This window comes from Tachypleus tridentatus, chromosome 13 (genome assembly GCF_004210375.1).
Source record: "Tachypleus tridentatus isolate NWPU-2018 chromosome 13, ASM421037v1, whole genome shotgun sequence".
NCBI lineage: Eukaryota > Metazoa > Arthropoda > Merostomata > Xiphosura > Limulidae > Tachypleus > Tachypleus tridentatus.
In genome coordinates, this window is record NC_134837.1 from 59,501,598 (window position 1) to 59,516,706 (window position 15,109).

General features: G+C 38.0%; 1 protein-coding gene across 3 annotated transcripts in view; it reads left to right on the top strand.

Moving 5' to 3' along the window:
- The first annotated feature begins 100 nt into the window (after positions 1-100).
- Positions 101-15,109, top strand: part of LOC143237823 (uncharacterized) — a 51,380-nt gene continuing 36,371 nt past the window's right edge. Inside the window, exon 1 of one of the 3 annotated variants that reach the window (XM_076477457.1) lies at positions 101-238. Coding sequence is in view for 2 of the 3 variants with exons in the window: in XM_076477458.1 (XP_076333573.1) it covers positions 8,147-8,179 (33 nt within the window). In the remaining variant the exon portion in view is untranslated. Of the gene's footprint in view, positions 239-8,024; positions 8,180-15,109 lie in introns of those variants that run through there. The other 2 variants (XM_076477458.1, XM_076477455.1) reach the window with 2 other exon arrangements.

A 15,109-nucleotide genomic window follows, 5' to 3' on the forward strand; every position in this document is an offset into this window, starting at 1 on the left:
AAGTAAGTTTTATAATGGGTGAAAAATACTTTAGGACAAATAAAAAATGTAAATGGCATTGGAGGTTACACAAGTTTATGAAACCTTACCATTATAGAGTTTATGGCAAACAGTTTGGAAGTATCACCTCATCGTGGCTTGATCTGTTGGACAAAACCCCAAAATGTTGACACTAAACACGTGAGAATTTAACTCCAAATACACTGGGTGTATCTTCACATAATTTAGTAAGCTTTAGGTAAACAATACAAGTCTTGTACATAATTCATATTCTTTGTTAAAGTATTTTTACTAAAGATTTGTCTATAAATTGATAAGGTATTTACTGAATCAGTCTGAGTGAAACATTATTATATTAATAATAGTAAAAGTACATATTTTTATTTTGGAGTTTTTATATCTTATTACCTGTAGGACTTCCTGTATTATAATAGAGTTTTTATTTAAAAATCAGTTGAAAGAGATAAAATTAATCATTATCTTTTCCTTTAAATGTATAATTTTATGATATTTAAATTTTTTACTCCCTGTATTTTGTACCTTCATCACAATCATAGTGAGAGACCACTAGCCATCTGTTGTAAACACCATAAACAAAATTTGCAGTTTTTGTACTTGTAGAGTAGTTGTGCTATGTCTCAGTATTTTTCTACTAATATTTAATTTATTTAACTACAAATTCATATAGATTTCATATATGTATTTTAAAGCACAGAAAAAGTTTATCAAACAGTAGAATAATATGTCTAAAAACATATTTAATCCACTTTCTAAGTACCCTGGAAACAGATATTAGGTGACAATGAGGTAAAGATTGCTATAACAGGATCTTTATTTTCTCAACATTTTGACTACAAGTCTTGTTCAAGGGAGTGTGACACTGTAGTGCCTTACAAGGGTGTAAATATGAATTTTCCCAGAGTAGGTTCCTGGTCACTGCACCAAAACACTCCTTGATTGGTTCATTTTTGTTGTATGTCAACTATGACCTGTTCAATCAACATCCTGCCTTTGTTTCACTAGAATTGCTGCTGTTTCTGATCATTTGTAATCTCCTGTTATTGTGTTTTTTGTTTCTAATTAGATGTAAGGAGCTATATAGTTTTCCTTTGTTGATTTTCAATCCCTTTGCTGATAATTTAGTTTCCTTTCATTTATGCTGGTGTCCTGCTTCCTCTGCATGTGAAACTATGACATTGGTTATGATGTGTCTTCTGATGTCTGTTCTATGCTCATTTATTCTAGTTGTCACGTCTCTGGCAGCTTCACCTTTATAAATATTACATCATCTGTCACCTGGAATACTATATACTACTCTGGTGTGTTTGTCTCCTGTCCTTTAGCAGCTTTATTATTCTTGTTTTTATAACCACTTCTGTGGTTGTGTCTCATTAGTCTATTGATTGGACTTGTATCCCAGACATTGGGACCACTGTGAACATGACATCTTGTTTTTCTCATCATGTCTACTGTCATTGCTTCTTACTGTGATGTTTCTTGCCTTCTCATTTAGCTTTATATACATGCCTGTGGGATATTACAGCTTCTATTATGTGTTTATTTTCTTAATCTAAGAATTCAGGGCTGCATATCTTAGACCCCCAGGAAGAACTTATGTATGCTTCCAAACTATGCTCTTTACCACAGCATCCTACTTGTGGTTGTGTTTTTCATCCTCAGTGTGCCACACTTTTCTATAATATAAAATCTGCCATTGTTCCGTTTCGTCTTTGCGTTCGGGCACAATCAGAAAAATTGGATATATCTTTGAATAGCATAGCAGTATGAGCAGTTTGGCCTCTTCCACCATGGTTACTATTCCAAACTGTGACCTATATCTGAGTCATCTGAGGAAGGCCGGTACTCCCAGTTGGAAATATTGCTCTTTATTTGCTGAACATCTTTCAAACAATCCATCCATTCCCATGTGTATGGATGGTTCAAAATCAGGTGACTCTGTAGGTTCTGCCATGGTTTGTTACAGTTTGGTTCTAGCACGCAGAATCCCCTTTACAGTTTCTGTGTTCACTGCTGAATTTTATGCCATTTCTCTTGCCATGAATCATATTGAAACTATGTAATATACAAATTGTATGATCTATACTGATTCACTCACATGTCTATTGGCCTTGACATCATTCCATGTTTGTTACCAACCTATTCTTATCAATTTCCTAAACAAACTGGATCATCTATCTCTGTCCTGATTTTTTGGATACCAGGTCATTTTGGTATTCGTGGGAATGAGGTAGGTGACTGAATGACAAAGTCCATCTGTTTTGGTCTATCACCACCATCCCTGTTCCATACAAAACCCGACTATACACTAGTTGGCAGTCGACCTGGAGTGAGCCATGAAATAATAAACTTTTTCAAATTAAGCCTTCATTAACTCTTTGTTTCTTGTTTCTGTAAGGATTGAAAGCAGGAAGTTGTTTTGGCTAGTCTACACATTGGTCACAGTTTTTTAACTTGCTACTTCCTTTTATATGGCACTGATACACCAGTGTGTGGTCTATGTTGCACTCATGTCTCAATCATACATATTTTATTATCATGCTATCGTTACAGCCAAAAACAACGATGCCATTTTAAAATATTTTTTAAGGTAGGTTTGCCCTTGACATTAGCCAATGTCACAGGTGATACTGGCCACCTCACTCATGTTTTTACATTTTTAAGAGCCATTGGTCTTTTTAACTTAAAGTTTTTATTGGACTATACACTTTTTTAGCATGATTTCTTTTACACATTTTAATTTTATTTTAACCTGAACCCAGGACTGGAAAGGCCAACTTCAGGTGACTGACAGCAAGTTTGAACTTCAATGTTTCTGGCAAGTCTTAATTTTACATATTTTTACCTTCATTTCCATATACCATTATAGTGTACTACATCTTGTTTGGCACAGATAGCCTTGTAGCTTTGTGCCAATAAACATGAAATATCTACCTACCCCCAGGATGAAACCCAATGCCACCCCATATCTTCACTTTATTATGTGCTAAGAAGTGTATGAAATCATTTCTGTTGATTTGTTTTCATTGCACAAAGAACCTTGATCTGTTGTACTTCTCCAAATCAAAGTGTCAAGGAATGGTATTTTGCCAATATTGTCTTCTATTGAGGAGTTGTATGTCTTTTATTATTCTGTTTAGTCTTATTAAGAGTAGAATTTTGCACTCATGATGGTAACACATTCACCAAGACTAGTGAACTGTAAGTTTTATTAAATAAGTTTACTTGTTATTACTTGTTATTATTGTGCCAAAAAATACCTTGCAGTTGTTATGCTTGATGTAACAGAACAGTGTGCTTTAAAAAGAATTACCAATTAGTTTTACTAATGTTGTTGCATGTCTTGTCTTCTTGGTATCATGGTTTTAACATCATCCACATACCTCAACTATGTCACATATCTGCCCATGACATTTTTGTAATGTTCTTCTTCTAATGTTACCATTATTAGGGAAGCTGGGACAGGACTTAATGGTGAACCCCTAGTCAACCCGCTATGCTTGTGGTATTCCTGTCCAACAAACTCAGATGAGCAACACTTTACAACAATATGGTTTTGGTGTAACCTTCATTGTCTTTCATCTCTTGTGTCACCTTAATAGCACTTCTGCAGGCACCATTGTGAATGACTTTACATCAAAGTTAACCTCCTTCTTGTTCTTGATTCTTACTTCTTGTCTTCTTCAGATGTGAGTTGCTTATACAGCCTAAGGCCTGGTATAGTGGTTTGGTCAGGGCCTTAGCTAGCCTGTATGGGGCACTACCTATGTCACATATTATTGACTTCATGAGGTTGTTGGTTTTTACACCTTTTAGCATTCTGGCTGGGGTGTGATGCTTTTCTTTCTAAGTACATTAATCTCTGTTTTTTCTAGGATCTTCCTCGCTTTCTACATTAATGTTCCAGCTTCCTTCACGAAACATTTCTCCTTCTTTGTTTACATGGAGTTTTCCGTCAACTGTTTGTCCATTTCATTTACACATTCACTTCTGTTCGTGATGGCTACTTCTCCACCTTCGTATGAGATATGAATATGTTGCAGTCCTTACTCAGGGATTTTAGGGCTATGATACAACTCTTTGGTATGGCAGGGTGCTGGAAACCTGCTATTTCTTTGAAATCTTTATTATTTTTATTCATCTACAGCTGTAGACTGAGAAACTTCAGGTGGCTATTCCTTGTTTATCTGCACCATTGTTAGTCCATGTATGGTTGTGGACTGCAGGGTCTAAAAAACGTCTTTTCACTATTCCTTTGTTGAAGGTGAAACTGAAAGATAAACTTTTCTTCATCTTCCAATCTTCTGTTTAACAGGTTGTTGATGAGGGTGGTTTTTCCTATGGTATTTCATCGACTGTTGTTACATTTTGGCTCTAGCTTCCAGTATAATTTCTCATTCTGCTTTCCATCTTTTTGTTTTATCCTTGTGAGCATGTAGATAGACATCACTTTGGCAAGAGAGCAAGAAATTACTTGAAACAGGGAGGCATAAGCATGACTGACTTACTTGGATTTTAAGTCATTTAAACTTGAATTTAGTTACACTAGGTTCATAACACTACACAAATCTTCATTTAATTAACCTTGAATGTGGTTAAATTGAGCTGATAACAATAATTGAGTATTCATTCCATTAATCTTGAATGTGGTTACAATAAGCTGATAACACTAGTTAAGTATTCATTCCATTAACCATGAATGTGGTTACACTGAGCTGATAACCCTAGTTGAGTATTCATTCAGTTAACCTTGAATATGGTTACACTGAGCTGATAACCCTAGTTGAGTATTCATTCAGTTAACCTTGAATATGGTTACACTAAGCTGATAACACTAGTTGAGTATTCACTCAATCAATCTTGAATGTGGTTAGACTGAGCTAATAACTCTAGTTGAGTATTCATTTAGTCAATCTTAAATGTGGTTACACTAAGCTGATAACTTTAGTTGAGTATTCATTCAATAAATTGTGAATGTGATTACACTAGGCTGGTATCCCTAGTTGAGTATTCATTCAATAAATTGTGAATGTGATTACACTAGGCTGGTAACCCCAGTTGAGTATTCATTCAATAAATTGTGAATGTGATTACACTAGACTGGTAACCCTAGTTGAGTATTCATTCAATCAATTTTGAATGTGCTTATGCAAAGCTGATAACCCTAGTTGAGTATTCATTCAGTTAACTGTGAATGTGGTTACGCTAAGCTGATACACTAATCTTGAAACTGTAAGGAACTTATGGATAACCAGGTTCCGAACATCCTGCAGTGGTTTATCATTAACCAGTTAGCTTATGTCTGGTTTAAAAAAAAAAAAAAAAGTTTGCTCTAAAAGTTGCGAAGAAATAAAAAAACCTTGTCCATGATGACGAGAAAACCCACTTGTAGAGAAAATTATTCGTCAATTACCTCTTTCTTTGTTTGTGAACCTGATGATGACTGAAGAAGGTCGAAACATTGTTTGCTCTTCTACATAGTGCTTTCTCTACCCATACCAGCCATTTTATACATGTATAAAACTAAACCTTTTCAAGGTGATTTGTTTCTGGCAGAAAATAAACAAGACTAAACCTTTTCAATGTGATTTGTCTCCAACAGAAAATAAACAAGACTAAACCTTTTCAAGGTGATTTATCTCTAACAGTGTAATTTCTTCATTTTAGTCTCTTGAATATGTTTCACTTACCCAATATGTGTTGATTAAATTACATGTGTATATGGTTAGTATGTTAATTGAACTACATCTGAATATGGTTACATTGGACTCGCTGTTTTCTCTTTGATTCAATTAATGTTGTTACACATGGACTCACTATTTGAATAACAGCTCAATGTATTAATATTGGGCTTACAACTGAAGTCAAGCTTAGATTCAGTTACTGAATTTGTTTCACTACACTGAATATTGTAGTAGGATATTGATTCAGTTATTCCTGTATGTGGTTTCACTGGGCTGACTATTCTAGTAGGATTTTGATTGAGTTATTCCCATATTTGGTTCAGTGGGCTGACTAGTGTACTTAGGTATTGATTAAGTTATTTCAGTATGTGGTTGCTTTAAGCTGACTGTTCTAGTAGGATATTGATTCAGTTATTCCTGAATGTGGATCCACTGGGCTGACTATTCTAATAGCATATTGATTCAGTTATTCCTGTATGTGGTTTCACTGGGCTGACTGTTCGAGTAGGATATTGATTCAGTTATTATTCCTCTATGTGGTTTCACTGGGCTGACTATTCTACTAGCATATTGATTCAGTTATTCCTGTATGTGGTTTTACTGGGCTGACTGTTCCAATAGGATATTGATTCAGTTATTATTCCTCTATGTGGTTTCACTTGGCTGATTACTGTACTTAGGTGTTAATTAAGTTATTTCAGTATGTGGTTGCTTTGGGCTGACTATTATACTAGTAAATTGACTCAGTTATTCCTGTATGTGGGTTCACTGGGCTGACTATTGTAGTAAGATATTGAGTTATTTCTTGTTTCACTGGGCTTACTATTCTAGTAGGATACTGATTCAGTAAATCCTTTATGGGGTTGCTTTGGGCTGACTATTCTATTAGGGTTTGATTCAAGTTATTGTGAATGTGGCTCCATTGACTAGACTACTTGCACATTGATTAATCTTGAAGATGGTTACACTAGGTTGCCCCATTATTTTACTTCATATTTAACCACTTTTGAATGTGGTTACACTCTGCTGAACACCCTAGAGTCTTGACGTATCTTCTCTGTGACTGACTGCTCCACTTGGTTCTTCATTTTAATGGATTTTTGAGTTGATTATTTCAGTCTTTATTGGAAAATTCTGTGTTTGCTCTAGTTCAGTCATGATTAACATTCATGTGAACGCGGTTACAGTAAGATGAATACAGTACTTGAGTCTTTTGAACTACTGACATTTGTTAAACTGGGATGTCTACTCTTTTATTGATGGAAATTTCTGGATGTTGTTAAATTTGGTCTGACTACAGTACTTTGGTGGTAATTCTGGTTGAAGTAACTTGACTATTCTACTTTAGTCTTTATTAAACAAGTTTTAGTTTTGATGCATCAAATCTTTATGACGCTGAACAGTTGCATCTTGAGTCAAATCTATCTTTGTACTTTATAAACGGCACATTTCGATGAATGACGTTTGGCACTGAACAATGGTATCTTCAGTTGGATGTGTAAAAGCAGCCTTATACCGAGTATTTGTCAAAATATCCTTATACTATATAACTGTAACGTATCCTCATATTAAGTAGATGTAAAATTATCGTGATCTTACCCTAATGAACGTAACGTGGATGTATCTATGCATACTCGAAACTTTCGAGTCATCCATTATATGGCACGAGAAACAAAAATCCATAAAATTTTTCGAACATTACATGTTTCAGATATGTGGAAGAACCATTTATTTATAATGAACACCATTTTAAATAAAATATGATCCTCACAATGAGAATCTAACTTTTATTATGACTATACTTGAGGGACTCCTAATTTAAATGCAGTATTGAGAAACTGGAGTTAATAATATATTTTAAAGAAATGTTTCTACTTTGATATATATGTATACATCACAATTTGTGTCAGTAAAATAGATATGAAAATTCTTGCCGAGTTCTATACATTGAATCACTGTGATGTAATGAGTTGTGTATAACTAAAGAACACAGTGTAAACTGCACCCAGAAACAAAATAACTTTTTGTAGAAAATGTTTACTTTTCAATTTTTCTCTTTTTCCCAGTGAGATATGAATGCGAAGCTTAGACATCTTTGTCACAAACACTCGCCGTATGAGCGACGTTTCTGATTGTATGTGTAATTATAAGTGAATTCTACTAAATTGCAATTAAGTTTCTCTTAATTTGCTTCCGTATTAGATTTGAGTGTAAAAACAGAAACTGACAGGACCCGTAATAAAACAATAGATTTAATCAGAAGAGTCGAATACTTTTTGTCATCCTCGTGACTTTGTTATCTCTATGAATGAGATATAAATGATTTTTTTCTAAACAATATCGAGAAACAAAGTCGACTCTCTCTGCAGTTATAACAGTACTTTAAAGCTTTAGTTTTGTGGTTTGTTTACGAGAAGTGTACAAGTATCGCAAGAAAACCTAATATGGATGAAACTATTATTTCTTCATTGAGTGAGGTAAGTTTCTCTTTGTTTTAAAGTGTTCTGACACCATATCATGTACAAACTGATTTTTATAGTATTTACTGCGGACAATAATGCCCTCTGATGTCTAAACGTATTTATTCACTCTTGTTACGGTACATATTGTAACACCAAGTGCAATATTGAAATTATTTGTAAGAATATTACAATATTGTAAAAAGTGAGGTTTTTATTCTCCTACGAATCTGTAAAGTGCCGATACATCTATAAACATGCACGATATATAAGTAACGCGGTATAAATTTTAGAAAGTGACCAATATATATATTAATTAATCATAAACATAATTTTTAAGCGAAAACAAAAACACATTAAAAACGAAAAAAAGTGCACATTGCGGTGAGGATACATTATCTATCAGTCTTAAACCTCCAATTCACTAGGCTCATATAAGAAAATTAGAAACTGAGAGATTGAGTTGTGGGTGCTCAAGCCCACAACGTCCCACATCTATATCACCCTTCTCTGCTTTCAGACAGTTGTGGGAAGGTGTCTGCTCTCCCAAGTTAAAATAAGAAAAAGACTAAAAATAAGGAAATACAATACTACCATTTGGGGGTAAGTAAGATGAAACTTACCTCTTGAAGTTAATTTTGAATTTATTTACAGCAAAAACTAACTGTACAACGAAACGTGACAAAAAGTAACGAGGTATAAATTTAGAAAAATGATATATAAAAATATACTGGCATATATACAATACAAAAATAAAGTGATTAATTATATAAACAAAATTGAAATATATATACGAAGCAAAAGGATAATTAAATATAGAGAAAGCAAAAAAATGAAATATATACAAAAAATAAGAAAAACGGAAGTTACCACGGCAGGACAGTGGAATCCCCCACCCTTTCGCCCCTCTTACGACGTAGCATATGTTGCCACATGCCTCGGGCAACGCAAGGACGTGTGGCCAACACTACACACGATACACTGTATATCACAGGCCAAATTCGAGACATTTCACACACCGCGGAGTCTGGCAGTCGTTGAGCAGGTGGTCTTCGAGGCCATAGCGGCGACACAGCCGCCGCGTGCCCGGGTAATTACACATCACCCGGAAGTCGTTAACAGATATGAAGTTTGGAACTGGAGTTTTCATGTCCATGTAAACACGTCTGTGCCCTGTACACACTCCCGGGCGAGAGTGATAAGTTTCGAATTCAATTTTGCGAACTGCCCCGTACGCCGACAATACGTCCTTGACGACGTCGTGGGACAATTCGAAAGGGACCGACCTGAGAGACACCCACTTTATGTTTTGCCCGGCCCATCCTACGGGCACTCGCTGGTAACCAAAGTGAAAGTCTTCTTTGTCCAGCAGGTTCCGGGCGTGTGTGGCCGACGCCAGTGTCGCCACATATCGCTCATTTCCAAAGTGTTACAAACATTCAAGTTTGCTACCCCCCAAGGCAGTGTTTACGGCATCTACGACTGCCGAGGGCAGCGAGGCCGCGGGCACCACAAAGCGGATGGACCGCGGCCGAACGGAGTGTGGTCGGATGGCCGTAGCCATACCGACCTTCAGTCGAGGTCCGCGTGCACACACACACAAAAGTCACGACTAAGTGAACACAACACTCGAACAAAATTCACAGACGAATACTGACTAAACAGCACACAGTTAGAGACTGACACTGATGAATACTGATTAACACTACTAGAACAACTACGCTCATTAAGTTAGCATTCCTAATTTTGAATTTATTTATAACAAACATGAACTGTACAAGAAAGCGCGACAAAAACAGCATGCGGTATGAAGTATGAAAAAAATATCACACATAGTTACAAAGTGAAAAGAAGGAATGTATACAAAGCAAGGAAAACGCAAAATACTTACACATCCTTTCATAGATCTATACCAACGTCGGATATAGGACCAACCGGTGCATGACAGACTCCACCTGAGTGTGGCACAAGGGACACAAGAGTTCCCTTGAGAACACTTAGTGGGATGGTAAGAGTGTGAGCGCCAACATAGCCCCAACCCCCTCACCACCAGACACAGAGGCCTGAGCCTCCACAGAGATGGGGGATGCCCCAATGCCACGTGGGATGTCCTGAATCCCCTCAGGGGCCCCATCCAAACTGGAGGCAGCAGGATGGATCTGAGCCTCTGCAGAGGCCCTTCCACCCGAACGGCTCCAGGAGCGCCCCCACCCCACAGGGACCAAAGCCTCCTTAACTTGGGCAGGGGAGACCCGGCAGCTGTTGGGGAAGGCACCCCCTTAGAGACCCCACCCTCGGCGCTAGCGATGTCGGTGGCGGAATAGCAGAAGCTCCCACTCGTTTACCTTTCTTCTTTTCGCGCAGCTGCCCTGCAGCCACCGCATAATACGTTGCAACACGCCTCGGATAACACAAGGATGTGTGGCCACCAATACACACGACAAATTTTATGTTACAGTCACTGTCTTCGTGTTCGTATTCCAGACATATCCCGCACCGCGGTTTCTGGCATTTACTAAACATGTGGCTTTCGAGGCCACAGCGGCGACACAGCCGCCGCGTGCCCGGGTAGTTACAAATTACCCAGAAGCCGTTGATAGATAAAAGTTGGGGACTGGCTTCTTCATGCCCAGACAGACACGCCAGTTCCCGGGTCACACACTCGGGCGCGTCTGGTGCGCCTCATATTCAATCTTCCGAACCGACCCATACGCCAACAATATGTCCTTGACGACGTCATGGTCCATTTCGAAAAGAATTCGACCGGAGGGTAATCCATTTTATGTTTTGCCCGTCCAGCTCCACGGGCACTCGCTGGTCTCCAAAGAGAAAGTCTCCTTTGTCCAAAAGGGTTCGGGCGCGTGTGGCCGACGCCTGCGTCGCCACATACCGCCCACTGCCAAAATGTTGCAGGCATTCGGTATGGCTACCCCCGACAACAGTGTTCAAAGCGTTAATCACCGCCGAGGGCAGCGAGGCCGCGGGCACCACAAAGCGGATGGACTATGGCCGATCAGAGTATGGTCGGATGGCCGTAGCCATTCCGACCGTCAGTCGAGGTACGCCCGCGCACGCACACACACAAAAGGCACGACAAAGTTAAAACAACACTCGAACACAGTTCACAGATGAACACAGACTAAACAGCACATGGTTAGAGACTAGCACCGATGACTACTGATTAACTCTTCGAGAACAACGGCACTCGTCAAATTCGCATTCCTTTCCCCCTCTATAGAAGAAGCACTAATTAACACGCCATTATCAGTATACTAAGTTGATTGTCACTGTTATGCTTTTATATGTGGTTGATGATGTACATCCGCATAAAATAGTGTCAAGTTCTTATATGACCTTATTTTAACTAAAAACAGTTATTAGTAATTTTTAGTAGAATTTCTCTGATTTCACTTTCTTTGTATTTATTACAGAATAATTAATAATTTTATCTAAACTTTCTTTATTAAATCCATTAACTATTAATTTTCATATCAGTATATCATCATTATTAACAAAATATTGTAATTTATTACACATTTTACAATATCTGAATAACTGTTCGTTTGTTCTTTTTTTTGGAATTTCGCGCAAAGCTACACGAGGGCTATCTGCGCTAACCGTCCCTAATTTAGCAGTGTAAGACTAGAGGGAAGGCAACTAAGTCATCACCACCCACCGCCAACTTTTGCGCTACTCTTTTACCCACGAATAGTGGGATTGCCGGTCACATTATAAAACCCCTACGGCTGAAAGGGCGAGCATGTTTGGTGCGACGGGGATTCCAACCCGCGACCCTCAGATTACGAGTCGAACACCTCAACCCACCTGGCCATGCCGGGCTCTGAATAACTGTGAAGTTATATTGTTTATAAAAATGGATATGGAACATTACTATGTAAAGAGGGTAAACTATAAATTGGAAAATCAAAATATTTTATTTTATCAAAAATATTTATATTGATATCCTTTTTATCAATTACTTTTACTTCTGAATCTAAGTAATGTGTATCTGTATGAGACATTAAAGTATTTTCAATTTCTAATTCTGTTGGATAAATGGTGTCAATAACATTATTTATTTCAGGATTTTAGTTTCAAATACATTTAAATGAATAAACAAAATCATGAGGAAGGACTGCGTTAGAAACGGCAAATCCTAATTTCTGATTAATTATCTTTTAACCATAATTTTTAAGCGAAAACAAAACACATTAAAATTAAACAAAATACGCTACATTAGAAAAAAAGCCTTGGAGTACAAGCTACAACGTGGGATTATAAAATGTATCCTAGGTTATAGTCTCACTTTGTAGCTTGTACCCAAGGGTTCTTTTTTTAAATGCAGCGTATTTTGTTTAATTTTAATGTGCTGTGTTTTGGCTATTATGGTCGTAGTACGATTAATCAGAGATTCGAATTTCCTGTTTCTAACCCAATCCTTCCTCATTATTTTCTTAACTTATCCATTTGAAACAACAATAACTATTCAGCTAGTTTCAGTTATTTTGGCTCTAGGAAGTGAGTAGTTGCCTGATCATAATTATAAAATAGCACAGTCAAAAAGCAAAATTGATACTTACAATGTTAGCTGTGTGGTTTATGGATAGAAAAGTGGATCATTTATCTCAGCAGATGTTAATTGTCTGCTAGATTAAATATGCACAGTATCAAGGAAAACACTAATATATACTCTTCAAAAAAAGAAACGCAAAAGGCAAAATTTGAGACAAATTGTTAACAAGTTTATTCCGGGTAGTTCTGTATGACATGTGTGAAACTTTGCACATTCACTGCTGGACATCCAAAGTCTGCAAAGGCGAAGTCCACGCTCACTAGTTGAAGTTTAACGTCACTCAACGTCAATAACGAGTATGCCCCCCCGTGAGCATCAATAACTGCTTGGCATCTCCTGCCCATGGAAGCGATGAGATGACGAATCACATCCTGTGGAATGGATGTCCACTCAGCCTGCAAAGCTGCTGCAAGCTGAGATAGAGTCTGCAGTTGAGGTTGTCACCGTCGTAGACGTTGGTCCAACTCGTCCCAAAGATGTTCGATGGGGTTTACATCTGGTAATCTGGTGGGCCATGGAAGAACGTTGATGTTGTGGTGTCTCAAGAAGACAGTGGTGAGTCGGGCTGTGTGAGGACGGGCGTTGTCATGTTGAAAAACGTCGTTGACGTTCACCATGATGGGTTGCATATGGGGCCTAAGAATCTCGTCGACGAATCGTTGAGCCGTAAGATTCCCTCGAATGTGCAAAAGGTCTGTTCTGGCATTGTAAGCGATGGCAGCCCACATCATGACGCTGCCACCACCAAATCTGTCAACTTCCTGCACACAGTTTGCTGCAAAACGTTCACCTCGGCGACGGTAAACACGGGTCCTTCCATCCTGCCTACGAAGCATAAAACGTAATTCATGCCTCTATCGTCGATGAGGCCATACCCGATGTACCCAAGTCCACTACAGCCGTGCTTGACGATGTTGCTGGGTGAGGATGACGCCTCTGACTGGACGTCGAGGTCGGATTCTTGCATGTCGTAGACGGTTGCGTACGGTCTGATAGGAAATTCTACGCAGCCCTGGTATGGTTGAGGCAGTAGACGTCGCAGTGGTGGTCCTATCCCGAAGGTGACGTAACCGGATGTAGCGATCTTGTGCGGGCGTGGTCGCACGAGGTCTGTCAGATCGTGGACGGTCACGAGTTGATCCATGTTGTTGGTGACGACTTCATAGCCTTGTAATGGTGCTTGGGTGGACATTCACAGCTCTGGCAACATCTGATCGAGATTCGCCTGCTTCCAATCGACCAATGGCGTTGTTGCGTTGTGCTTCAGTCAGTCTTGGCGTAACTATATTGCGTGTCGGTGGCTTAACACTGAGATATGGAAACCGAGAACCCGTCACCTTTATAGGGATTTTGCACATGTTGCACTTGCAGAACATGCAGATCTCTCAAACAAATTTATTGGACACGAATGCGTTTTGGCTAAAAATCCGATGTTTTTCTCCGTTTTCAAAGTGCACAACTTTTATTGTCATTTTGGTCTGACAATCAGTGCCTTAACACGTGTAACATCACATACTCTGAGCTTGTAACGTTATTTCATATATTTCTCTTTAAAATAAAAAAATATCCCTTTTGCGTTTTTTTTTTGAAGAGTATATATATGTGTGTGAAAATGTTATGATTTCCTTTAACAGATATTTGTGTAATCAAATATTTCTGTGCTCTGACAAGGTGTTCTTAGATTTTTGTACTGCAGAACTACAACTCCCACGTATAACTAGCTATTAGCATCACCATTTTAAAACTCAGAAATAAATATTTGATCCTATGTTAGAGGCAATAACCTACATCAATAGAAACATTAAGAGATGATTCTCAACTTCCTTTCTAGGTTATCTCCCCACTATTCACAACAGAGATACTGTTGGCTTTCTGGGTGGTAGCTTCACTATCAGTGACTGTGATGTCCAGTAAGGTTCTGGCAACATCATTCTCAACAAAAACTCGACTTCATATTCATATAATTTCATAGGAATATACCAAGTTATTGTCCAATTAGGTGAACGGAGATTACCATCATACCTCTGAATACAAGTAAATTATTGTGCCCACCTACAGTGGCAGTGAGAACCATATCAGTCTCTTTTATAATTGATACTTACTTTACTGGCGAAACCATAGTCGTTAAAAATAAAGTAATTGTGAATTGTGTAATTTTTTCCTTTTTTTTTCTCTGTTTTTTAGTCAAGCTTTCCTAGTTTAAAGTAGTTGTGAGTAAACATAGCGTACCATTAATTTGGCAATCAGCTATAAAGAATCTTATTATCGCTTCTATTGCAGCTGATGACTTTTTATTTTACTCAGAAACTTCATTTCGTAGAAACTTACTGGTGCATAGATTATGGTATCATAGTAATAGGGCCTTTGTAACAAGT